This window comes from Dioscorea cayenensis, chromosome 16 (genome assembly GCF_009730915.1).
Source record: "Dioscorea cayenensis subsp. rotundata cultivar TDr96_F1 chromosome 16, TDr96_F1_v2_PseudoChromosome.rev07_lg8_w22 25.fasta, whole genome shotgun sequence".
NCBI classification, from domain to species: Eukaryota; Viridiplantae; Streptophyta; class Magnoliopsida; order Dioscoreales; family Dioscoreaceae; genus Dioscorea; species Dioscorea cayenensis.
Genome location: NC_052486.1, coordinates 24,006,261 through 24,033,607, shown reverse-complemented (window position 1 = coordinate 24,033,607; position 27,347 = coordinate 24,006,261). Strand labels below are relative to the sequence as shown.

Genomic DNA, 27,347 nt, shown 5'->3' with positions numbered 1-27,347 from the left:
CGGCCATATCTTCAAGAGCATTTGCAGCAGAGAATAATATCGGGCCCTTCGCTCCAATTACCGGCCGACGATGAACAATAGCAAATACCATCGGCTACCGATGCCGCTGCTGAAGGACATCGTGAAATTTATTACCGTCACCGCTGAAGGTCGCTGACTCCTCGATGAAAATCTCGGTAATACCTGGAACTGGCCGCTAAGTAAGAGATCAAGCGGCATCAAAGATAGACACAATCGTAATGAAGATTAAGAACAAGTTAAGGGTGTCCCCCAATGATGCTATTGTCACGCCACGGGCTGAGAAGATCGCCGAACTACGGCTGCGGGCCGGGCGGGCCGACAAGATCGCAGCCTAAGCAGGACACAATTCCACCACAACAAGAACCACGTAAGGACGCTGCCTCTGGTCGATGCCGCCGCCGCCGCCCTCAAGATCGAAGCTGCCAGGCACAATCCCACAACAAGAACAAAATCCATGTAAGGATGCGTCAGCTGAGGCCGTCACATCGTCCCTGCATCGCCGAAGACAACAAGACTGACCGAGCAACGAGAGATGACTGGCGCCAATCAAACATTGGACCATTTTACTGGAAAGCTTTATTCAAGAAGAAGAAATGGGTCGGGCTCCTTTAGTCGTTTTAATAAATACGAAAGGTGGAGTTGATGAGGATCTCTTTCCGCTTCTATGACTTCCGTGGCAAGTTTTTATGATATTCTTTTAAAGGTTTTATTGTAGTGTTTAACAATTACTCATAGTGTTTAATTACTTTATGTTATCATTTAATTTGTCTAATACATTTAATTATATATAAGGTAATATCATGTAACAATTGATAATATCATTTAAATATTTATAATATGGTCTTATTATAATCATATCGGTTAACTCAAGACCAGCCGCTGCTATGGTAAGAACGACGCCAAGATCTACACGCGACAAATCATACACCGGCTTGAGGAAGGAGATGGTCACTGATGATGTGATGGACGCTTTCGTATGCATAATACAAAAGTCACGAGCAAAGAGCTATATCCTTACAAGAAGCTACTCATCACCGTGACTGGGCCATACTGCTTTTATGTCCGTTCAAGGTGAAGACGACATGACACAATTATGGCTATGATCGGGGATGCCGCAAGAACCTATAAAGTTCAAATTGTAATCCTCCCTCCCGATAATCACGAATGACCACTTCCATGTCGCCGTCTCCGGATAATGATAAACAAGAATACAGATTATTCTTCACGTCCGGCACGAGCAAGCGACGCTACGGACATGGTAAGTTCTTTAATTATGTCATATTAATAACTGCTTGGTATTTAACCGCTATTCTAATCTCTCGACTTGGCTATCCTCGGGACAATGAATCTATTCGACAATCGAAGTGCCATACGGAGTTCGGCGAGTCGGCGACGCAAAGTACCCACTGCACCTACATGTAAACCCCACGCCTGGGGCAAAAACAGAAGGCCGATTGGCGCCTGCCTACGCTACGCTGCTTTATCGAGCAATTACTCCGTGAGAAGTTACGGCCACCGCAGATGTAGACGTTCCTTACCTCACATATTACGGTATGTTACCCGGTGATACTATAAGAGGAGAGAAGGCCCACGCATAAAGTACGCCACAAGCGGGTTAAATTTTGCTTTTAACACGTCCCGTATATCCGAATACACCTTTATTTTCGAACGTGAATCCTGACAAATTCAATCTATCTGCTTTCAAGAGCAACACTCTGTATATGTTAATGTAAATTCCTGTTTTGCTTTTGACCCTGTAAAGCAGGTTAAATTCCATCTGCCATTTCATTGTTTAATTTACGCTCTAATAAGTGCATACTCTTACCTCTACCTGCTTAAATATACAATATATCGCTTTAAACATCAGCTTTAAATATTTCAAAAATACGGTGTACCGCTTAAAATAACACTCGCTCGCTTTTAATTAAAACGATCTGTATTGTTTAAATAAATACGAAGTCACGAATTTCAATAACTTGTATATCTCAACGAAAGTTTGTTTGTTTTCAATCAAGGCAAAAGTTAAATTTCATTCAGCTTTCTACTTCTATCATGTTTTAATTCTATTGTAGTTGTGTACATTGCTTCATTGTTTAAATATACCATATATCGCTTTAAACATCAGCTTGAAATATTTCAAATTACATGCTGTATCCGCTTTAAAAATAACAAATGCGCTCTGCTTTAAATATATTCAATTGTTGTAAAGAGTAAGAGTTTAAATGGAAAACAACTCCATCAATACACAATGTTTCGCGTCATCGTCGGCTTATTAACAATACCTAGTCGGCCACAGCTTATCGTAAAGATCGTCGGACTGCGATCGGATCCATGGCACAGCTGCAATGTAACTCTCAGGATATCAAACGCTGCGACTCGATCCTCTTTCGTTTCAGGCCGCCCCAGGCCGCCTTCTCGCCTGCAGGCGTCGAAACGAAGCTCACGATTTTCCGGCTCAAGGCCCGCTCATCGTCGTACGGGGAATATAGCTTCCTCAGACGCAAGTTTGTAATTGTCGACGTGAAGTACCCGCTAATAAATCGAGTCGACGTTGGTGTCTGTCGTATTGTCTGCCAAAGCGTGCTCGGAGGGATACCATAAACTCGCCACCTTCGACATGAACAAGTTCTCGCTGGCGAGATCCACGAAGTTGCCGCGGGATAGTCACTTCTAACGATCATCGACACAACGGCTCAAACACGAAGATTTCGGCCGTCTCAACAATGATCGCTACCTTTGAAACGATGTCCGGGCATAAGTAGGTCTCCCATTTGTTCACTTGCTCACGCCTCAAGTATAACATGCAGCATCAACCCTGAACCTCGGCAAATATATAAACAAAGACAGTTGATGGTTAAATACTCTGTAAACATGTTTAAACATTATTGTAAATATTTAAACGTAAAAGGATTAATATTTAAAAGTCGACAAGTGTAATTAAAACAAAGATTGAGAATGTTTTAAAGGGTAACACTCAAAATGTTAAGTGTAAAACCAACATCTCTGCAGACCTTATGGAGTTTCCAATTCATTTTCGCCACCCAGAAACGACTAGCTTCCTTGATCCAAGCATCAACGACTCACGACGCTTGAATACATCTCACCCCAACGATCACCTCCGAATGTATAATTCACCAATGTGCTATATCCGATTTATTAATCAACCAAAGGATGAGCTTCGTGATGTCGGTCAGCTCATTCACTCAGATTATCGAAATCTTTAGCCGTGGACGCCCACGCAATCGCGGAAGCATATAGTATCAAAGATCCTCCTCAACGCCTTCCCAAGTCTCGACATCGGCTTTCATAAAAATTGGCCTCCAAAATGTCGAAGACAAGATGTATGCGACTTTAAGAAGGGAAGACTCTCGTAATCATGCGCCACAAGGCCCCTTGGACCGCCCGACACGAAGGTAATTATCTCATGATAATCTCCATCCTCGTGACAAGGCATCGCCTAACTTAGATACGAACTCAAGTCCAATTGGCATCGGGTCTCGCTGTCGATCTATACCAAGGCGACGTGGAAAAACCATTGTTTTTATCTTTCCCTCGGCACCCAAAGAGCGTACTCTCGATATTTTCCAAGGAGGCGGTACCATCGAGAAACAGCAGCCGCCCCGCAAGCCCTCTCAATCCCACAATACACGCTACCGAAAGAAAAGAATGCATGTTTAAAACGATCACCGCCCTTTCCACGATCGCAACGCCGCCGGATCTGTCTCACCCACCTTATCCACATACCAAAGCAACAATCAGAATGGAGATGCCACCCGCATGCTCTTTTCCCAACCAAGCTCGCTTGTATGGCGACGTGACACCATGTTCCCCGCAATACGCCCTTCCTGAATGTCGACGGCCTCGCATGAGGACTCGCCCTGAGCTTCTCGAATCACTGCAGGCTAACCCATTTTTCGACGCTTTCGGACGCGACGTCTAACCCTATGCCACCACCGCAAGTGTGCTGACGGGATTGATTGTCTTGATTCCGAAAAGTATTTTTGTTATACTCTTTGACGATGATAGGCTCTAACGACAACCATCTGCAAAGACATTCCACAACAATCCCGATGTTTTTCGCTCTTACGAAATCGAAGTCAAAATTCCTTTTGATCGCATGATCAAGTCACATCCTCGAAATGTTCGACACTCGGCCAAAAACGCTGTCCAATATCCAACGACAAAGACTTCGTGAACGATCCCGACGAGAAGCGAAGACATCCCACACCAGCCGTGGTCACCATGGGACGACGGGAGCACTCGCAGTAATCAATTCCCTCGCCAACACTTCACCAAATAAAAAGATCACATACGTTATGGAGAATATAATGTTTAAGTGATAATGACTAATATTTAAACGTTAAATTAAATACTTAAGCATTTAACTAATAACGTAAATCGACTAGTACAATATGTTAAACAACGACGGATCATATTTACACAATAATGACCCCCGCATAACCTGAATAATTAAAAGAAAAGGAACTTACAACGAGTAAAACCCTCGCTTTCATTAGGATCTCAAGAACGGCACATTTTCCGCCCCTCGACGATCAAGATCAACTCACAAAGACATTCGAAGATGGAGCGGACGTGACACATCCGCTCGGAAGTCAACATCGCTTATCTGGGCAAACCGCTTTTATATCCATCCGTGCGATGAACTTAACCCTCGATAAGAGAAAACTTCGAGGACCTCCCATCGCCACATATCTCAGCCTAACACCAACTCCCAAGAAGTCTCGAATAACATGAACATTAGCACCCTTCCCTCCCCGTCAATCTAGCAATACCACAAAACTTCCATAATATATCGGTCGAAAACCAAATCAGATAAAACCAAACGAAGTGAAGAACAAAAAGAATACGAAGAAGAAGAAGTAGAAGATGTAAAGAACAAAACAAAGCAAATGGAAAAGCAAACAAAAAGTCGCACGACTTGTATGACAGAGGTTAGACTAGACGTGATGTGATTTGGGCAGGTATTTTTCCCTCCATCCCAATGGGCAAAAAGGGAAATATATGTCACTCGTCATGAGGAAGACATATATCGTCATCGCTCGAATGAACGTTCTCAACTCAACATGAGTCTCCTCGGTAAACGCTAGCTTTTTATGTTTAAACATGTATACATATAGTGTTTAAAAATAATGGTTAAACTGCTTAACTAAAGTCTATATCATGTAAATAATATGTTATTGTTTAAATCGAATGCTTTCACGACATCAGCGCTGAAGACTGGGTACCTCCCCGGGTCACTGCTTAAAACATCTTTACGTATTTTTCTTAAAACACCGCTGTCATCTGCTTTAAAGAGTAACTAGAGTATTGTTTAACATTTTCTATCGCTTTTACACCGCTGTCATTGTTTAAAGAGTAACTTTTTTTCTTAAACACCGCTGTCACTGCTTAAACATATTTACGTATTTTCTATCTGTTTACAACGACGCTCTTTTCGCTTCCCACATCGCTTTTGTTTTTACTAGGTCTATGTTTAAATTTCGTAGTTCACAAACAAATAAGCTTGTTTCGCTTTTATTTATAAAAAGATTTACAACATTTATAACATTTACAACGTCCCGGCTCGGACTTTGACACTCACGACTCGACCGTGATAACTAAACAAGTGTCCCGTGACATTCGAACGCTTTCACAGCGGTCGCGATAACATGCGATCAACTCGAACCCGCACAACGCATAACATTAAAAAAAGGTTAAACAACACACATTCATGAAAACGACTATTAATCAATGTGTCACGGTCGGACTTAAACGAAGATCCCCGAGTAGTTAAACACGTAACGTAATAGTCAGACAATCGACGTAATGTTCTTAAATAGTAATGTAAAAGTCTCAAGCTGATAAATATCAACCTCGGCCTTAAAGGACAGCTTTCGATCTCCCTCCTCTAGAGAATCCTCCGCAATCACGTAAATACGTGAAAAATTTCTTTTTCTTACCCAAGTCGAAATGCTCACTTAATTGCTCGCCTCGCCATCCATCAACAAGAATCCCTCCGTGATTCGTGCAATTATGAGAGCATTTCGACTTGGGCAGAAAAGATAGTTTAACTTGTTGCGTGATCAGGGCTAAACGATTCTCAAGATAAGGGAAGAAGGTTCACGAAAACATCCTTTCGTGACAGAGTGGTCATTCCTGGGAAGAGGAGGACGAGGAGGAGGAGGAGGATGATGAGGACGACGAGGAGTGGTCTGTCCATGGGGAGGGTTCTTTTCCCGGGTTATTTATGGTGTGAATTCCACAAGCAGTGTCGACTCTTCATATCCGAGAAAAAAAGTTAAACGACAGCCGTCGACATCGATCGATGAGAACGAATCGGTGTTCGAAAAATTATGTTACGCAGCATAAATTTTTAATGCCGCTATTAATTTTATGCACGGGATACCATAACTCTCGCCACCCGCCACGCCACACCCGGCCAAAGAATTCAGATCAAACTGAAAAAGATCACCGCTTTACGCAGAGACTTTTGAGAATTTACACGCTAATACGAATAGTTATACATGTAAAGATAACGTTAAACGGAGATGGGAAGTATTACACTTGGATATAACAATTATTAAACATATTAGTAAAAATATTTAAACGTTAAAACCAAGCAGTAAAGTCTCTTCAAAAAGGTCGAACATGGCTGTGATTCTGGCGCTTTCCTTTCCCACCATTTTCGTGGTCAAAAATGGGATTTCACAACATGGACCCATTTGAGTGAATCTGAGGGGGTAAAAAGAGAAGTTAAACACTAACTAAGGGTCAGTCCAAAGGTAAAAGTAGGAGTGGGTTTTTGGGAAGTTTTGAAAATTACGAGGGTGTAATGAGAATTTTCCCTAAAAAATATATATAATAATATTTTTATGAAAAATTTTATCAAACTTTATAATGCCCAACAACATGGCAACAAATTAAAAAAATTAACATAATTTTAAAAATATTTATTCCATGACAAACAAATTTTCATTAAAGTTGTGTTTGATTGACAACATGGAAAATGGCTAGAAAAGAAAAATTTTTTTCAATGGAAAAATTTTTACACGGAAAAACGAAAAAAATAGTTGTTTGATTGACATTATTTTCTAGCTAGAAAATCAAAAATTTTCTATGGAAAATTCAAATTTTGTTGTTTGATTGCTCTTATTTTCCACGAAAAATGAAACAGTTTTCATGGAAAAACCTCATTTGTTGTTTGATTGCATCAATTTTCCCTGGAAAAAATCACATTTTTCATGAAATTTTTTTTAAAATTATTAAAATTATAAACAGTGCTAGTGGAATTGAATCTTAGCACTACGTAGAATTGAATCTTACCATCAAAACGTCATGAGATCGGATCTGTTTAGGATAAATTTATTTAAAATATTATCAAGATATATAATTTATCTATTTTTAAAAAAATTTAAAAGAAAAGGAAAAACTTTTCTTTTAAATTTTTAAAAGAAAAGTTATTTTAAAATTATAAATAGCGCTACGTGGAATTGAATCTTACCATCAAAATGCCGCGGGATCTGTTCACTGATCTAGATAAATTTATTTAAAATATTATCAAGTTATATAATTTATCTTTTTTAAAAAAAATTAAAAGAAAAGGAAAACTTTTCTTTTAAATTTTTAAAAGAAAAGTTATTTTAAATATTTCAATCGCACGTTATCTTTTCATATAGCCCCTTACGTTTTCCCTGAAAAACTTTTCCCAGGGTGGAGACAGGAAAAATTTTCCACTGATTTGAGAGAAAAGAGGGTCACGTGATAGAGTCCGTGGAAAAATTTTTCACGGAAAATTTTGGCAAACAAACAGCCCCTTTAGCTGAAAAATGACATGTAGAAAATTTTTCCAGGGAAAAAAAGGGCAATCAAACACAACCTTATATCTTAATCCTAACAAAACAAATAAATAGATAGATAAATAAATAAATTTTTAAATAGATAAATAGATAGATAAATAAATAAATAAATAAATAAAATAAATAAATCATGTTGTCACTTTTGTAATGCAATAGTGTAAATTTTTAATTTAAATAGGGCCAATTTGTCATTAAGTTATCATGTACTTCGCTAAAATTTTTGTACCGTGGTGGCGGTATAAAAAAAATTAAGTAGTTGTGATGTACCAATTCGATAGTTTGTGTTGTCCTCCAGCCCCATTTGTAAATCAAACGCATAACAATAGAAATTGTCGTATGCTGTCTCTTCAAATTTTGTGTATCAAACAGACCTTTAAAATATTTTTCATATTAACTCCCAGCTGACTCCAATGTTTTAAAAACCAAACCGATTATCAAACGGGTTGGGTTGCCAGTTCAGTTGAACAGGTTCAACCGGTTCGACCAACCAATTCATCCCAACAATAGTGCACATGGGTATGTGAGATGCATAACGCAACACAAAATAAAGAAAAAAAAAATACTTACACCCGAAGATGTATTCCAAGCCAATGTAAATTCAAAAATTATCACTCAAATAGAGTAAAATAAAAACTTTGGCAGCTAAAAAATTTCAATATATTATTGATTGATTACAAACTCTTATTGTAGATTTGCGGTGAAATTTGTTTAATGATTTTAAAACTTATGTTATGTTATCTATGAGTTTTGAATGATGAGATCCTCAGTTAAGCAAAAGTGTTTCTTATGTGCTATATGTGGTTTCCAGATACTTGTATATGATGACTCATTTTCAAAAAATGTCCTAATCTATAAATATTATTGCAAAAGTTTGGTTTACTCAATTTTATCGATTATTTTTGTATATTCTTTTAGGAATGTGCTAACCTATTCACTGAGTGACCTTGGTACTCACCCTCTCTCTCTCCCTTCCAAGCTCTAGCTTGTAGTGGCGTTGCAGCGAGGCGGAGTGCAAGGCATATCCCTTATTAATAAGGACTTATCTTCCTTTTTCCAATACAGTTTTAAGTATCAAGTTAAGATTATTTCAAGTTACATAAGATAAGAACACATGCTTTCTTTCTCTTTTAAGCTTTTACTTCAATAAACCTTAATTTCCATTATCTTGATAAAAGATCAATAGTATATCAGCTGTCATAGGGATCAAGCATCACAGAAATTTATCTCTATTATCATTTCAACTTCAAAATACCCATATAATCATAAACCAATTTACCCAAACATCAAGTGTTTCATATATAATTTAATAATACAAAAACTCATTTCCAAACCGATCAATAAATATGAGTATTTATACCAAACATCAAAAGTTTTCCAATGTAATCAAAAGCACAGAAATCCTTCCAAATTGATCAATATATGAATTAAATATGATAAAACAATGAGTTAACCTCAGATCAAGTAATGAAAGTAAGTGAATTATATTCTACTAGAAATGTGCATCAACTTAACCCACTCACAACTTAGGCGAGAAAACTATAAGCAAGCTACTCCTCCAGCTCCTTGCCTCGTGAAGAGCCTTCACCACATAACCAACTAAACACACACACACTCACACAAGAAACAAACGCGAATTAAACAAAAAAAGACAAGAAAGAAACCCTAGGTTATTAAGAAACACAACCCTAACAAGCCTAAGGTTGGCTCAAACCCAAGGTTTAAGGTTTCCAAAGAATTCCTAAGAGTGTTTGGCTTCAATCCAAACCAAGGAAGCAAGGTAACAATCAAGTTCTACTAGTGCTACAGTACATGGATCAAACCAACCATTCAACACCTAGTTCATCCATCCATCAACAACAAGGGAGAGAGGAGAAGAAGTTTATCTCTAGAACACATGAAGGGAAGATAGATGGATATTGAAACTCCCAACTTAGAAGAACAAAATCAACAAGGCCATTTTCTTGCTCCAAGAATCACCCAAGGTAAGGAAGAAAGAAAAGGGAGAGAGAAGGAAGAAAGAGGGCAACAAAACAACCAAAAAGAAGGCCTCAAAAGGCTTAAGAATGAGGCAGGACACTCCTCGCGGGTACCGTGCGGGTGTCAGCCTGGGCACGCCCTACGCCCACTTGACGGGTGCAAGAACCTCGCGGAGGCGCTCCTTGCACCCGCCTCACGGGCGCAAGCGTCCCGATGGCTACCCAATGTGCACGGGCACATGACCCAGCCTTCGATCCAAGCCATGAAGGCGAACACGCACGTGCAAGCACCACCTCACAAGCCCAAAAATGGCTTGAATGCGTTCGAACGGACTCAGCCTCAACTACTAAGTCAAAAGCAAACAGGCTCGAATCACAGTTCAAGTCTATGCACTGGAAAAAGACCAAAACACCACAGTTCTCATCATCTTGAACCTTCTTGTAAGCATTAACAATGGGCTCCTTGACCTTAATATCATCTTCAAGCACACAAGCACACTAATTTTGGAGAGTGGATCAATTCTCATTAATGTAGACTAATGTCATCTCTAAAACACTAGTGCACATGCTGATCAATTACTAAAATACGGACCAATGTCTGTATTTTAGTCCATGGGAATTTTATATGCCTCAATTTAAACTTGTAAAATTCTAGTACAATTTTTTTTTTAATGAAACTCATTTAGATTTAATTTATTATTAAAATACTTATGTTTTAAAGTTTAAACTTTATTATTTAAATAAAATTTAATTATTATTTTATTAATAAATAAATAAATATGGATGGACTTGTGTGGCTTTGGTCATGTGTTTTAAAATACAGATGAGTGAATTGACAAAAGTATAGACCCGGACGAGACAAGGCTTGGTATTAATATTGGCTGCTTGATTTTAAACCTGACTCGGCTCAGCCAATGAGCACCTCTACTTTCTAGTAAAGTCTATCAAATATCTTAATATTCTTATCACAACCGTACTTATTCTTTGAGTATGTGGCTTTACTTGATCAATGATATTCTTCAATTGTTTTCACATGATTTGTCATACTCTTTGATTGATTTCTATTTCATAGTTTGACCGATAAACCACTAGTTAGTCTAATCTCCAGCTAGCTATGGACTATATATATGCATTTGACTAATATAGTAATCAAGGGGGTGAAAGATATGTATTTTTACATGGAGATCATTTTATATATATATATATATATATATTAATAGATAAAATAGGCAAATAGAACAAAAGTAAATTGGTCAATAACAAGAAAAATAAAAACACAATTAAAGAAAATACAAGGAGGATTTATAAAAAAAAACGAGGCTTTCTCTAAATCCTAGGACAGCACAATACCAAAATAAATGAGATGCATAACTGAACCCTAATTAAGAGTTGCCTTGTTTTCCACATAACGAATAGATATGGTAGTCCCTCTCTCCTCTTTCTTGTGTCTCATTTTGCTGCCTTGTCTCTTAGTGTTTGTTATCCCTGTTGTATGTTTTTGTTTCCACTTCCAGTGGAGCTCCCCCTGCTCAATACCCATTGCATCTGGTTGTGCAGTATCATCATCACCATCCAACTGATCAGTAACTGTAGCTGGCTCATTTGTACCCTTCTGTCTCCTGTTCACCTCCATCATTTGTGGCTTTTCTCAATGGAACAGTTGTTGATGTAGAGCATTCATCATCAACAATAACACGAGCAGGCTTCTCTGTCTTCTCACAATCTGCTATGGTTTCCTGCTCATGAAACACAACATCCCTGCTTCTAACAAGCTTCTTTTTCTCTAGATCCCACAACCTGTAGCCATACTCCTCATTGCCATAGCCCACGAATATACAAGGAGTAGCTTTACTGTCTAGCTTTGATCTCTGTTCCTTAGGTACATGCATGAAGACCTTGCATTCAAAAACCTTCAAATGTGAGTAACTCGGGTCTTTCCCTGACCACACCTTCTCTGGTAGATCAAAGCCCAATGGAACTGATGGAGATCTTTTCAACACATAACAAGCAACCCTAACTTCTTCACTCGAAAATGCCTTAGGCAACTTTGCCATTCTCAACATACATCTGAGTCTCTCAACAAGGGTGCGATTCATCCTTTCTGCAACACCATTATGCTGAGGAGTACCTGGTTCTGTCAACTCATGCCGGATTCCATGCTTAGAGCAATAAGCATGAAACTCTTTGAAGGTGTATTCCCCACCATTATCTGTACGAATACACTTCAACTGCAGTCATGTCTATCTCTCCACAATGGCATGAAACTTTTGAAAAGTCTCCAGAACCTGACTTTTGTATCTCAAACAATACACCCAAGTCTTCCGTGAAGCATCATCAATAAAGGTAACAAAATACATGTTGCCACCCAAAGACTCCACTTTTATGGGACCACACACATTATAATGGACCAACTCCAATCTGTTTTCCTTCCTCTTAGCAGGTATACAAAAGAAAACTCTGCAATGCTTACCAAACAAACAATGATCACATGAGTTCATAGTCATACCTTTCCCTGAGAGAATGGGAATGAAGGCTTATTTTGCCAGTAACTTCAGTCCTTTCTCACTCATGTGTGTGCTAGTCTCTTATGCCACAAGTTTGGTGAGGTATCATCTTCAATAGCATTGATATGACTAGAACAATGCTTTAATCAAGTCTTATACATAGTACAACACAACTTCCCTGTTGCTACTAGTATAGACCCCTGGAGAAGCTTCCATTGCCCATCTTTCTGTCTACTGTCATACCCTTCCTTGTCAAGGGCATTAATAGCAAGCAAGATCATCCTCAGATCTGGGATGTGCCTCACATCCTTCAATGTCAATGTACAGCCTATGTTGGTCTGAACCACAATGTCACCAATGCCTACAATTTGCGACACACTCTTGTTTCCCATCTTAGTGTCACCAAAGTTACCACCTTTGTAAGTTGTAAACAACTCTCTCCTGGGAACACAATGGTATGTTGCACCTGTATCAACAATCCATTCAACAGATGGATCACCCACATGATCATAATCATCATGTCCACACACCAATGACACTGTCTCCACATCAGAAACAACTGTTGTCATACTGCCACCATCTGTTTTCTGCTTGCCTTTCTCTTGCTTTAACAATCTGCAGTTTCTCTTGATATGACTGGCTTTCCCACAATGATAATACTTTATCAGTCCTCTAGACTTAGACAGATTCTTGGACTTGTCACGACCTGAGGTACTTTGATCTCTATTACTGGATCTTCCCCTGTTCTCTGTAACAAGTGCCTGATTAGACCCATGTTCTGCGCTTCTTCTTCTTGCTTCTTCATTTAGCAAACTATCCTTTGCCATTTGCATAGTCACCTTGCCATCTGGTGCAGAATTCATCAATGTCACCACCAAGGTGTCCCAACTGTCTGGCAATGAACCAAGAAGAAACAACGCATTAATTTCATCATTGAAATTAACCCCCATAGTCGTCAACTGATTCAACAAGTCTTGAAAATCACTTAAGTGCTCAGTAATGGATCTCCCATCTTTGTATTTCAAGTTGGAGGGCTTCTTAACTGCAAATCATTGCAGTCTTCCTCTTATAAAGAGCTGCTAGCATTCCCCAAGCTACATGTGCATTTTTCTCTTGGGCTACATGGTGGAATACACTAATATCCACCCACTTCCTGATTGTTCACAAAACCTTCCTGTCTAACCTCTTCCAGTCATCATCAAACATCTCCTTAGGCTTTGCTCAATCACCCAGTACATGATCAAACAAATCCTTGTAATATAGATGATCCTCCATCATCGGCTTCCAAATTGAGTAATTTGCCGCCTTTAACTTCATCATGGATCCTGCATCTCCTTCCATGACAAATAAGTGAACAAATAGCTCTGATACCAGTTGTTGGGGAGCCCGGGGTATACAACACACATCGGACAAAACCTGGTAGTCAACACTATTTACCCCCTTTGTATCAAACGACAAGCAAATACACAATTCTCATTCAAAAACCAATGTACATCATTTTCAGGAAGAATCCGTATGGGAAAACTCCTCACTACAAAGAGAAAACAACAAGGACCTAGAGTGTTCGATTGGTATGGGAAGTCTACAGTGTTTTTCTTCTTCCTTAAGCTACAACCTAGCTTAATCCGGCTAATCAATACATACAAACATACAGTAAGCCTTCCTTGAGCAACTAAGAACACACAACAAGATGATAAACAACTTGTCCTAGCAACCTTCCCACCTTCTTGCAACCCCTAGCTTAGGTTTACAAGAATGAAGAAGAAGAGTACAAATATACCTTCACTTCTTCTTCTTTAAGCTCACAAGCTCGGATTCGAAGCTCTAGGATGTCTTCAAGGCTTCCCCTTTGATGAATCTTGAAGCCCTAGCCTGCAACTCTCTCTCCCTTTCTTTTTTCTCTCAAGAAACCTCAAAGAATGCACTATTCATTGAAGAGAGAATGAAGAGTTAAGTAACTCATTCGGGATGCTACAGTAGCCCATACGGTTTCCATGCAGGCCGCATGAAATTCTCAGAACTTGAAATTCTCTCATGGCTGCTACAGTACCACTGCTACAGTAGTGTGCTGCATTACATCTGCTACAGTACCTGTCAGATAAAATTCACAGTGAGGTTTACAACCATTCTCTTATCCCTGTTGCTACAGTAATTTCTGCACAAACTCAATATTGAGTTATACATCCATCTTAGAGCTTCAAATATGGCTGGACACCCACAAAATCATGCTTGGCTTGATTCAGCTTCTTCAAATGTGTGAATAACTCCAAATCAACAACTTGATCTGAAGAACAAGAATCAAAGGAAAGGAGAAACGAAAGGAAACTAAGCTTAGAGGAGAAGAATCAATTTCCATTCATTGCAGTGAATTACAGAGAGATGAGCTATATATATAAGCTCAATCTTTACAACATAACAAGGTTGTTATAACTAATCTGCTGACTCAGCAATCAGTTATGACTGTTTGCTAAGTTGGCATAAGTTGTAAAAACACGTGAGAGGCATGTGATCTCAGACTGTAAACATCTCAGCTGTAAAACAACTCCATCTTCTAATCTTCAGCTTCTAATTAAATCAAAACAACAATGAATAAATTATCTTCCTCATTTTTTTCAGTTTTGATAATTAAATCTTCTTCAACAATCGTGCGCCTGGTGATATCCTTTTGGTTGGTGATTAACCCCGAAACTCGACGGTACATGGAGCTCTCCAAAGAACCTCTGGTCCACCCCAACACACCGCTGTGACAAGTAGTCAAAGGAAGCCAACATCGGGACTCCCGCCTAAGCACACACAATGCCAGCTCCGTACCAATGATATCGCCAGACGATTGGAGCACATTATTGAGGTGGCGAGTTCTTATTTTACATTGTAGGAAAGTACACAGAATCCTCCATGCAAAACTCATTTGTTACATAAGTAAGATGTTGCTGTGAACACCCAAGACATCCCAGACCACATCGCGTGGCATTCAAGTTTGAGGCATCATGTCCAAGATACGAACCAATCGCGAGGCAGGGAAGAAACGCTTGGGATCATCCTAGAACCTCCAGACCACATCATGAGGCATTTAAGTTGGAGGCAGTGTGAGAAAGAGGCGAACCAATTGCGAGGTAGGGAAGGAGTGGATGTCATCATCCATGAGCTCCCAGACCACATCACGAGGCAGTTAAGTTCAAGGCAATGTGGGAAAGAGATGTTCCAATCCTAAGGTAGCCTCGTGTGCTCTCTGATACCCTTTCTATTGGAGGAAGCACGCCCACTCTTCACAAACTACTCAAATAGCTGTGATTACGCAAGCCGATGTTGAGTGTCAATCCCAAGGTGATTTGATAGTTGTTTCTATTGTTGGGACTGATTTAATTCAGCCCATTAAATCAATACCTTCTAAACAGAACCAATTTCAGTCCAATGATGAAGAGGAATCTGATTTAAATCATGCCTTAATTATTTCTATTCCTCTCATGAATAGTGACCCAATTGTTAGACCCTCATCTGATTCAGCATATAGCGAGAATGATCTCAGTATTTCTCGATTCCTATCTAATGAACAGCTTCCTAACAATTTTTAGGATGCCGCGCAACACCCGCCTGACACAAGTGCTAACCCAAGGTTAGACATCGAGTTTACAAGTGTGCTAACTCCAATGTCAAGGTTACAAGGTATATATATAACTTTTTTTTTAAAAAATTTGTTAAGATTGTATTTTAGACTCAATTGTCTTAAACTAAATTTCTATTACACCAGAAAGTTATATTCACTAAAACATTATTAATAAACTCCAAAAGATATGTTTTTCAAAAAATCAAATATTTGGTTAATATAATATTATATTCATGCTGAATTTTTTAAAATAAATAAAAATTAAAAATGTATAATTTATTTTTGTTGTTGGGGAATCCCTGCGGAGTGCGGAATTCTTCATGGGGGTTCCACAAGGAATACCACACCCCACAAGGATTCCCCACAAGGAGCACGTCAGGGAACCTTGTGATGCGAGGAGAGTATTCCTCGCCCCCGCCCCGCCCCACTAGGCGGGGAAGGGTTTTTCCCCATTCCCCGCCTCGTGGGGACTATTTTGAGGAATTCCTACCTGGTAAAGGTGGATCCCCAAGGGGAGCGGGGATTCCTTTCCCCATTTGCATCCCTATCAGGATTTGTCAAGCATTTTACTCTAAGAAACTAGCCATTGGCTCCCAAAACCAACACACTATAGCTCGACTTATTTCTCCCGGAACCGGATTTTAGGGAAGGTATGGAGGAGAGAGAGACATAGGACCCTTAGCAGGTGGCACCGACTAACATCATTTAGGAGATTGCTGACGATACTAGCTAGGTGTTAAGGAGCCCCGCTCACTCAATTTATGTGCTTGAGGAGGTAGCCAGTCATTCTACATGCACTACAGCAAGAGGACCGTCCTCGCAGTCCTTCATTTCAGGTATTTACTGCTAATCGGCGTAGCCATAGACGAAAGAAACCTCAATCAAGATGGAATGAAGAGGTAGTCTACCTGGCCCAGCCTCCACTCTCAACCAAGAAAAAAAAGGGCCTTCAAGCTGTTCACATGAAGTTACGCTAAATAAGCCCCTTTTAATTTCTGCTTTGACTGATATTCAAATTGAACAGTACTCATCTACATGTGGCATTGTTTTCAATAATGATAACAATCATAAATATACTTGTTTTGAGCACATTAGGCGTTTAGAATCATCTAGAGCTGACCAGTCAAAGGTTCAGCCGGGTCCATCTAGGGGATCCTGTTAGGTTCATGTTGTTTATGAACATTATAACTTGGAATGTTAGGGGCCTTGGTATTCCGTCTAAGAAACATGTAGTCAAGGATTTTGTGGACCTTCATAAGGCTAGCTGACGTTGTATGTATTCAAGAATCCAAGTTAGCACTAGTGGACCCTTCAGTCTAGCGATCTATTAGAGGTAGTCACTTTGCCTGTTTCTACTTCACTTTGCCACAAAGGTTCCTCTTAAAATATGCTATATATTTATTGCTTGGGTGGTTGCAGTTCCAGATTCCAAGAGACAGAAGTTTGATGAACCTTCAATAGGGATCAAACATTGTATTTAGTTCTCAGGGCCTTCCACGCATGCAGAGCGCAATCCTGATGACGGCCATGATGATGTTACCCGCTAGTACACCCACTTAGTTGCGGCATAGGGTCGTTCTCTTGGCGGTGTTTGGCTCTCTGTGTCACCGTCTCGTTATTGTACGTCTTGCTGCTCGACTGTAGGTTCTCCACTTCTGGTGAAGTGGTTTTGTTTTCGGTTCTTGTTCCACACCCGGTGGTCGATTTCGGTTGTTGATTTTGTGGTTTTGTTGTTATTAGTGTTCTTTTTGTTCTTTTTTGTTGTTTCTTGTTATATTTGTGTTTTTCGTAATGCTTTATTGTTTATCCACTTTTAATAAAAAATATTACGAGTTGCCACTTGAGGATCTCTCACGTCACCATCACAAGATGCCAAAAATACCAAGCGGTTCTTGACCACGCTAACTGAATCCTTCAATTTGATCATTGTTTGGATTCCTCTTATCTGGCTATCTTGTACTCCGTCCTTTTTTTTTATCTGTCAAAAATCCATGTTCCTTTTTATCTGTCATTTTCTAACATCAATAAGCATTTTTTCTTTCAAAATTACCCTTAATACTCTATTTAACTCTCTTGTTAGAATTATAAAAAAAAAATTAACTAGGGTGGTTGTAGCAATATATGATATGTCAATAGATAAAAATCATGATTACATATTGTCAGTTTTTATTACTTCTTAAAATAATTTTAGTCAAAATTTTAAAATGGTCCCTCTATTTTGTGTTTTCCTCCATTTTAGTCCCTCTAATATAAAATCTGCCCTTTTGGTCCTCATATTTGCACATTTCTGTCCTTTTAGTCCCTCTAATTAACGAATCTGCCCTTTTGATTCTTCCAACTGATGAACTGGAGGGACCAAAATTGACAAAAATGTGAAATACGAGGATCAAAAATGCGGATTTTACAGCTAAAGTACGAAAATGTGCAAATACGATAATAAAAAGGGAGGGGGGTTATATTAGAGGGACTAAAAGGGCGGAAAGCACAAAATAGAGGAACCATTTTAATATTTACACCAATAATTTTTGCAGGGGATTTCAAAATTATTCAAATTTCATATTGAAATTTTTGATTGAACAAAATTTTTAAATCAAAAAAAAAGTGGGAATACTTTTCTAGAAAATGGTGTACATTTTAAAAAAATTTAAGAATAAAAATATAAGAGAGATAATTAGGAGAGAGGTAATAAATGAAAAAAAAATAAATATAAGGAAGACATGTGAAGATATAAATTAGGGATAATTTTTTAGAGATAACTAATTTTTTATAAAATTTTGTGAAATAACTATAGTTGTGTTTGATTGGACATTTTTTCCATAGAAAATCTTTCCATCAAGGATTTTCTAGTCAAATGGGTTGTTTCATTGCAAAAATTTTTCATAGAAAACTTTTCCACAAAGCTAGTCACTTGACCGCTTTTTCCTCAAATTTATGGAAAAGTTTTCCTCTCCCAACCCAAAGAAAATTTTTCTATAAAAAAAAATAAGGGGCTATTTGAAAAAAATCAATTTAGGGGCAATTTGAAAAAAAAAATTTATAAGCTCCAAGCCGGTACCTTCGAAGATCATAAATCGATGTGAATGTCTGATTTAGGGTTTTATTTTGCGTGTATGCTTGTGAATTTTCAATCTTTTTTTATATCTTTGAGAAATTTGTGTTTTATTTGCTAATATATCTACTGTCTGGAATTTTGTATTTTGTTGGAGATGAAAGTCATAACAAATATTATTAAATAAATAAATAAATACTCTGATAATTAGATTACTAGGGAGTACTAACTCATTAACAATTGTATTGATTAATTAAACATAATAAATCTGAGCCGCCGACTTCTTTTCTCGTATAATATAACATTCGATGTTTATTTATTAAAATAATCAAATTAGTACAATAACTTTGAGAACAAAAGCACTAGCAAGGGCGGAGGGAGAAGGGGGTGGCCAGCGACCCCCTCCACCTTTTCATGCTCTCTCTCTCTCTCTCTCTCTATATATATATATATAGTTTTTTTCTTCCTTCTCTTTTGTTTTTTTATTTTAAATTTTTAAAAATATCTCTATCTTTTTTAGGTTTTTTTATCTTTATTTTAAAATAAATTCAGTTTTTTATAAATTAAGTATCTCTCTTTTTATTTTGTTATCGCTCTCAGTTTTTATTTTTCTCATTCTCTATTTTGGTTTTATTTTTAATTTTTAAAATATCTCTATCTCTCTTTAAGATTTTTTTTATTTTTATCCAAAGAATCAATTTTTTAACAAATTAATACCGATAATCTAAAACAATTTTTTTAAAAAAATATTTACAAAAATTATTATTTGATCTATTGATATTTGAGTATATTTAAAAAAAATACAATTTCCTTTGAGAATATAAAAAATTTTCTATGTAAAATGTAATTTTTTTTTTCTCCAAGAAAATTGATGCAATCAAACAATCAATGAGATTTTTTTTCCATGAAAAATGTTGATAGGAGCAATCGAACAACAAAATAAAAATTTTCCATTGAAAATTCCTGATTTTCTAGCCATAAAATAATGCAAATTAAACAACCATTTTTTTATTTTTCATGGAAAAATATTCTATGAAAAAAAATATTCCACCCATTTTCCGTTGTAATCAAATACAACTAAGTTTCTTGATATATGATATTCAATTAATGATTGATGCTCACCCACAAGTATAAGAGGTCGCCAAGTTATATATACTAAAATACATACATTTAAACACTTATCAGTTAACCACGATAAAAAGAAACGGAGAAAGTATAACATTCAGCAGTTGTTAATTAAATGGTAGCCAAATCAAGCTGTCCTGCTAGTAATTAAATTTTTTTTTTTTTGTTAATTTTCTTATTCCACAATACTATAGGAATATATAAAGGGTATTATAGTAATTTTATATTTAATTGTGTTATATTAATTTGTGTTGTCCTTTGAATATCAAACATGGCACAAAAACAAATATCTTGTCTGCATCTACAAGACTTCGTGATGTGTTGTACTTTCTTGTCTACTGCACCTTTGTGCAAATCAAACGGACCCTTAAAAAAATGAATATAGTGTGGGAGTCCACTGAGTCATCTTATACGACTCTAAGGTGAGAATAAAAGAAACAGTAGTGCATGGTTTCTTTATTTTTCACAAGAAATTGGCAGAGAAAAGTATACTACATTAGACGAATGCATCTTTTGACTAGTGCCTGTTGTGAAAATGCATCTTTTGACTAGTCAGTGATTTAGATACACATATATAAATAATCTGCTGATTGATTGATTGATCCGAGGGCCTTTGCCTTCTTTGGACAAATCGACAATGAAGTTCTTCTCTGCAATCCTTTTTTACTTAAACTGAACAGCGAGAGTACGAGACTCCATGAGAATGAGATGAGATCCAGGCCAATGTAGAGTCAGCATGCATGTTGTTGTTTGACAATGCTGTGCAGGAGCCGCCTCCAACTAGTTTAATAAATGTTTTTTTCTGTATGAGAAAGGCAGATGCTGCTTATAAAACTAATAATTAAATAAATCAAGCCAGTACATATTTTATTTCTAACCGAAGACAAGATGATCTGTCGATCACTCAGTACTATTGTACGCAATCGTTCCAATCCTAGCCATGTATACACTCATTATTTTTACATTGTCCGGAATCTGGACAATATATAATTGTACACCTTTTATTCAAAAATAATAATAATAAAATAATAAAAAATAATAATTGCACACCAGTTGGTAGAAAGAACTGAACACGAGGTTACCCACTTTATTAAAAAGTAAACACAAGGTTGCAAGTGACTTTTTTTATGCAGGGCCTGCCCAAGGAGGCAAATGCATATTTACGCTCATCAGTCAGTGTGTTGGAAATGGAATTTGGATATATAGAATATTGGGTCTGTTTTTTTTTTAAATAAAGAATATTATTCAGTTTCTACACTGCATGCAAGACTTACAAAAGCATTTTCTGAAATTTCTTGTTCATTTGATTTCCTTAACTAAACCGTGTCCATAAATGTACATGGGCGAGGAATGAAGGAACACAAAAGCTTCATAGACAAATGTAAATGAAAAAACAAGAAAAAAAAAATTTTACATTTCATATTTACCCGATCCTTAGGCCGGGTGTTATAGCGCCAAATTGTAAATAATTCTCTCTCTCTCTCTCTCTCTCTCTCTCTCTCTCTCTTTGTATACATACATAACTATGTGAGAAGGCCTGAAGCTTTTGCAGCCTTCCCCATATCTGAAAATAAATATAACTGCTGCTGCTGCTGCTGCTGCTGCTGCTGCGCATAAGCAATTAGCGCATGCTTGTAAATTGTAGCAGTTGTGTATGGTCTCTGATCTCCTTCCATCTGTTACAATGAGAGAAATTGCAATCACCTTAATTGCAAAATTCTCAACAGTCCCCAGGTGTAGTGACGTTATGTGTTTTTGGTGTCATCAGTCTTGCTTTTTTTAGAATTACGTAGCTTAGTTTAACTTAGCTTTGTTGGTCCTTACTTCCTTTAATCTATTTATATATATATATATATGTATTGTATCTACCAGCCGGGCCAGGCATAAATTCCGTAAGCAATCAATCTATCTTAGCTGGCTGGCTAGCTAGCCAGAGATGAATGTAGAAGGTCTTGGGTTGTTCATCCATTGTTTCTTGATGTCTTCCGAAAGAATCTGATGGGCAGTCCATTCAAAGGCAGTGCGAAAGGACCGAACTGAATTCCACTCTCGGTTCCCGACAAGGACCACCTGAAACGAAACATGCATATCATTAAGGGGTCCCTTGAAACAGAGCTAAAGGTCTAGCTATTTCTGGAAAAAAAACTTTGCCAGTTAAGTTTCATTTTCTTTTTCTCTCTCTTTCTATTTATCTTCTATCATGATTCATGTGTCATAAGTCAAAACTGAAAGGATGTGTTCAATTTACCTGTATCTGGTGGTGAGGTGATGGAGAAGGACCAACATTTCCAGCTTGGCAAGCTCGTTCCCCGGGCATGAGTGGGTCCCATTTCCAAAGGGCATGTAGGTGTTGGGCTTCGGTGATTTCTGAAGTATTATTAACATGCACAGCAAAGAGCTCTAGTAAGTTGATGTGTAAGGGCAAATTGATTGAACATGAAGTCCAGACGGTTCAACTGGATCACATTCTTACCTCAAACCTTGAAGGATCAAACTTCTCAGGGTCCGGGAAGTTGTCCGGGCTATGGTGAATGTTTCTAAACAACGGCAGCACTTTCCATCCTTTGGGTATTAGATAACCTGCCAATTAATGGGATCAGAATACATGCATACAAAACAAAAAGTGTTGTTGACTTAACATGACAAACAAGCCCGGAAAAACACACACACACACACACACACAAGCTGTTTACCTTCAAACTCGACGTCCTCCACTGCTTCTCTGAAAGTGAAAGACAGGATTGAAGCCACTCTCATAGTCTCCTGGATCACTCTGGAAGTCATTGGCATCTTTTTGGTATCCGCCCAAGTTAAGCACTTGTCAACATCATTCTTATCTTGTCCCATCTCTTTGATTCTCATGATTTCCTCTTGCTCTTCCTGCGTAAAATAAACAGTATCCAGAAACAAACATGTTTGTAAGTCCCCAGAAAGCATGAAAAGGGTGGGCAGGCTCTTAATTAGCAGCTACACACACACACACATATATATATATATATATATATGGTGGTAATCTTCTTACTCTGACAGCCTGCAAGACACCCGGGTACTCGCCAAGGTACTTGACGATCCAGGTGAGCACACTTGCGGTGGTGTCTCGTGCAGCAAAGATAACGCCGATGATGTTGTCAGCAATCTGGGCGTCGGTGAGAGCTTCTCTGTCCTCCATGAAGGAGGCCAGCAAGTCATTGGCCTGGACCTTGCTTTCCCTTCGGGATGCCAGTATCTTGGCCACAATCTCACCCAATTGCTTCCTGGCTTTCATGGCCTTGTGGAAGAGGGTCCCAGGGAGATTGATGGGCATCGAGTTATACCCCTTCTCCAGCGTGTAGTAGCACTGCTTCAGCTCTTCTATGTGACCAATCTCGTCTTTCCCGAATATAGATAGAAGTGCCACATTAAATGCATACTGTGAAAGATTAAAAAAAAAAATCACAATCAAAATCAAAATCAAAATCTAACACCGCTTGCTACACCAAAAATAAGAAATAGACATCATGCCTACGGATTAGAACAGAAAAAAATATATATATATATATATATATATACTCTGACTTAATTATTACACCATGTTATCTACCGAAAAAATTGAAAAACAAATGGATAAATTAGCTAAAAGAAAATCAATCCACTGGGAAAGATTTTTTAACAAAAAAACATGAATATATCACAATTTATTAAAATAAAGAAGAACAGGATAGAAATCTTTTTTGTTACCATTTTCAACAAAAATGAGAGGAGAGAGAGAGACAGAGTAGATCCCTTGTAGCAGAGCCAGGAAAATGGGAAAAGGTCCAACACCTTATTAGAAAAATTCATCCCCAACCCAATTGAATCCAAAGAAAAATTGAATCCAAGGAAAACAAAAAAGGGGAAGAAAACGGGGAAGAGTCATGGAAATTTTGAATGGGGGAAAGGAGGGGGAGAAAATAAAAATTAAAGATAGATATATAGTGGGCGAAGCAAGTACTCACAGTCTTCATCTCCTTGAAGGTATTAACCATGCGGCCATCCCAAGAGCTGAGAGTTGTGAGGGCGACGGTCTCTATGTCAGCAACGGTGGAACGAATGGCATCGGGCATGAAAGCCCTGAGGACGAGTCTCCTTAGGCGAGCGTGGTAGTCACCTTGCTGAAAAAAGATGGCCTGGCGACCGAGCATGCGCTCCTTGCTCGCTGGGAACGTCGGCTTAAACAACTGCGCTTTCGTCACCAGCACGAACTTGGCCGCCTCCGGGCTGGATAGCATCACACAAGGGCACCCCAGGATGTGTGTCTTGAAGATGGCTCCGTATCTGAAGAATATAATACATATTATTTTTATTTTTATTTTTAAGCAGAGTAATGAGTAAAGATGACTCTCTATTATTTCTATTTTCTTCTCTGCCGCCAACTACCAACCTCTTCTGTTTGAGGGCGAAGAAAATGTTTGGATTCTTGGAGTAAAGCTGGAAGGTCTCTCCAATATAAGGATATCCCATAGAGCCTGGAGGCAGAGGCAGCTTACGCTGGGCCTCAGTAGGCAAGGTTCTCGAGGTGGACCATGCCCAAACCCATGCCTTTGACACCAGACACCATAGGAGGTACACAACTGACGGCAAAGCCAGCAAGGAAATGGTGTTCACCATGATGCCAACAATAATGGAAACCATTCCAGCCTTACTTGGGTGGCAATTTACCGAGCAACTAAAGCAAAGGAGAAACAGAGTATAAGAGATAGAAATAGATAATGAATAACTAGTAGTTGCCGGTACTGTTTGAGAGACTGAGGAGGATAGTTTGCTGTGTGTTGGTGTTTGTGTGTTTCTGCGATGTAGGAGGAGGATGGTATTTATAGAAACTGGAATAAGAGCAATACAGCTCGATCCACCCACGGAATTTCATCCAGCTCACACGCCTAATACTACAAACCAACACACAGGTAAGCTGTGCAGTCGACAATACCCAGAGTCCGAGTGCTATATAGAACCAGAATCAGAACTAGAACCAAGAAAGAGGTTCGACTTCAACCCCTTTCTATTATCTATTATAATATTTAAGTTCTAATAGATTAAATAAATAATTAAATAATTAAAAAGAATGCAAAGCAAGAGAATTGGAATTATATAAACACTAACACGAGATTAAGCGGCACGTGTTTGTGGCACGTTTCATTAGCTAGCAAGGGGCGACCATGTGTCAGCGTCCAACCTCAGGGTCGGATGGAGGAACGAGTCGGACAACCGGGGCTCAAATACTTAATATTATAATATTTTACATACTACTCAACCTTTCCAAGGTCAGAGATGCGAAAATGAGATGCGAAAAACAACCGACTGGTATTTGGTATGGGTTTCTGTCCTGCAATCAAGTGTTCTTGGTTTTGGAAGCCGGTCTCTGGTTTTGCAGTCATTTCTGTCTTTTCCACACGTATCCAGACTTTATACTGTATGATCCATGTACCTCACCATGCCCTAACACGAATTATATATTTCTGATGATAAATTTCTCTATTTACATGCCCCATTTATAAAACAATATTATGTATAAGCAACTATGCATCCATGTCTGAGAGTCTTGATATACATATCAAGTGGCAGATTTGTTATATATAAAGTTATAAACCAACCAATAGCGAATTGATGAGTGATGAGCCAGTGAGATGAGATATATTTATGTTATCATGTGCGATAATTGTCAAGATACGAAATGGAAGATGAAGTTTGAGCATTGCAGAGTGATGGAAGAAAAGGCTTTGTGCAGATAGATGATAAGTCAAGGACGACTTGGCTGGGAAGAGGGGCCAGAAACAGACGAATATAATATAAAATTAGTCATACATGCACGATGCAACATGCAATGATATTAAGTTAATCCATAACCACAACCATATTTGTTAAATCAAACGAAAAGCCAGTTTGACATATATATATATATATATATGTATGAACTGAAATCATCAATACAGAAAGTCCACCACCCAGAGCCCAAATTATGGCGTAGAGTCCTTGAAAACATTTTCGCTTACGTGTCCGATGAAGCATGTACCCATCTCCAGAAGGAACCGTATTTTATTATTTGTAATGAGATTTAGTTGAGAGTTGAGTTGAGTTTAATGATTTATTTTAGGGTCACTGAACGAAAGCAATAATCTTGATCAGAATCATCCCCAAGTTTATTAAGTGGGACCGCAGGCGTTTCATCTCCAAGCGTCACACGGGGCCTGATTCTATTGAAGACAGCTCATTGCATTTACACCCTTGTCATTCTCTATATCCAATCTGGAATTTCTTTTTTTTTCTCCTTGTATTTACTATCTAAGAAAATTAAAATTCAATGATCAATGTTCTCGTAAAGTTTCACTTTAAAAAATCCGTCAAATTAATCGGTTAAAAGAAATATTCAGTTTCAGGGGCCTTCCGAGCACGACCCTGATCATGAGCAGGTCCCAGATTTGATTGATGGCGTGCAGTCTTATGTTTGTGTCAGCTACCCAAGAGGGCTGGAGATCTTTATACTGGGATGAGCTTTGTTGTTATTGCCTATTGATGTTTTATTTTGTTCTGCTTTTCAGAATATTTTTTATTTTCACTTCTTGTGCTCTGTATGACTGCTTCCATTCCCAGTCTATGGCCCGTCTTTTTGTACTTGTCTTTTATTCTAATATACTGGTGGTTTATCAGCACCTGCCAACACAAACGCATGAGAAACAGCTTAATAACCCAAATTGATGGTCAAATTATAGTTTTGAAACATAAATTATTGACATTGAATCTGGCAATAAGAACCTAAATGTCAATGTGTTTGTCAAGCATAGCGTTCTGTTTTTGAGATTAGATTGACCAAAACCTCAAACAGAAATTTTTGACCATAAATTTCCAAAGTATATATGCGCGTCAAAATGGTCAAATATAGATAGTGTACACCAACCCAACCGAGAAAAAGTAAAAGCTTTGATTTAGAGGATGAAACTAGAAACCCCAATTAATGAAATTTTCACACATTCATATGAGTTTCAAATATTTTTTTCAGCATTTGCTTGCAAAAGTAAACCCTGAAAAATGGAGACCCGATGGAACGGGAAACAGATGCATATACTGCTCAAAGAATTAGCAACATCAGTCGGAATTATTTTTCAACGTTCATCTTTCCTTGCCCTCACACATCATGTGTATGATCATACAAATGAATTTTTCAACAGTGAAATCCTCTACATGTTTATATTATCTATAAAC

At 38.1% G+C, this 27,347-nt stretch overlaps 1 protein-coding gene across 1 annotated transcript; it reads right to left on the bottom strand.

Annotated features, from left to right (window-relative positions):
* Positions 1-21,486: 21,486 nt before the first annotated feature.
* Positions 21,487-24,982, bottom strand: LOC120279579 (abscisic acid 8'-hydroxylase CYP707A2-like). The gene is made up of 7 exons (XM_039286506.1): positions 24,535-24,982; positions 24,110-24,428; positions 23,158-23,544; positions 22,829-23,015; positions 22,609-22,715; positions 22,384-22,502; positions 21,487-22,205 (listed from the first exon to the last, which is right to left on the bottom strand). Exons 1-7 carry the CDS (start codon positions 24,783-24,785, stop codon positions 22,097-22,099), a joined length of 1,479 nt encoding a protein of 492 aa, XP_039142440.1. The 5' UTR covers positions 24,786-24,982; the 3' UTR covers positions 21,487-22,096.
* Between the last annotated feature and the right edge of the window lie 2,365 nt (positions 24,983-27,347).

Excerpts from the sequence above, each read along its gene's own strand:
- LOC120279579 (XM_039286506.1), bottom strand. The coding sequence starts at position 24,785 with ATGGTTTCCATTATTGTTGGCATCATGGTGAACACCATTTCCTTGCTG. Across the intron at positions 22,716-22,828 it reads GGAGGACGTCGAGTTTGAAG|GTTATCTAATACCCAAAGGA; the intron begins GTAAACAGCTTG and ends ATTAATTGGCAG. Across the intron at positions 22,503-22,608 it reads TTGATCCTTCAAGGTTTGAG|AAATCACCGAAGCCCAACAC; the intron begins GTAAGAATGTGA and ends ATAATACTTCAG.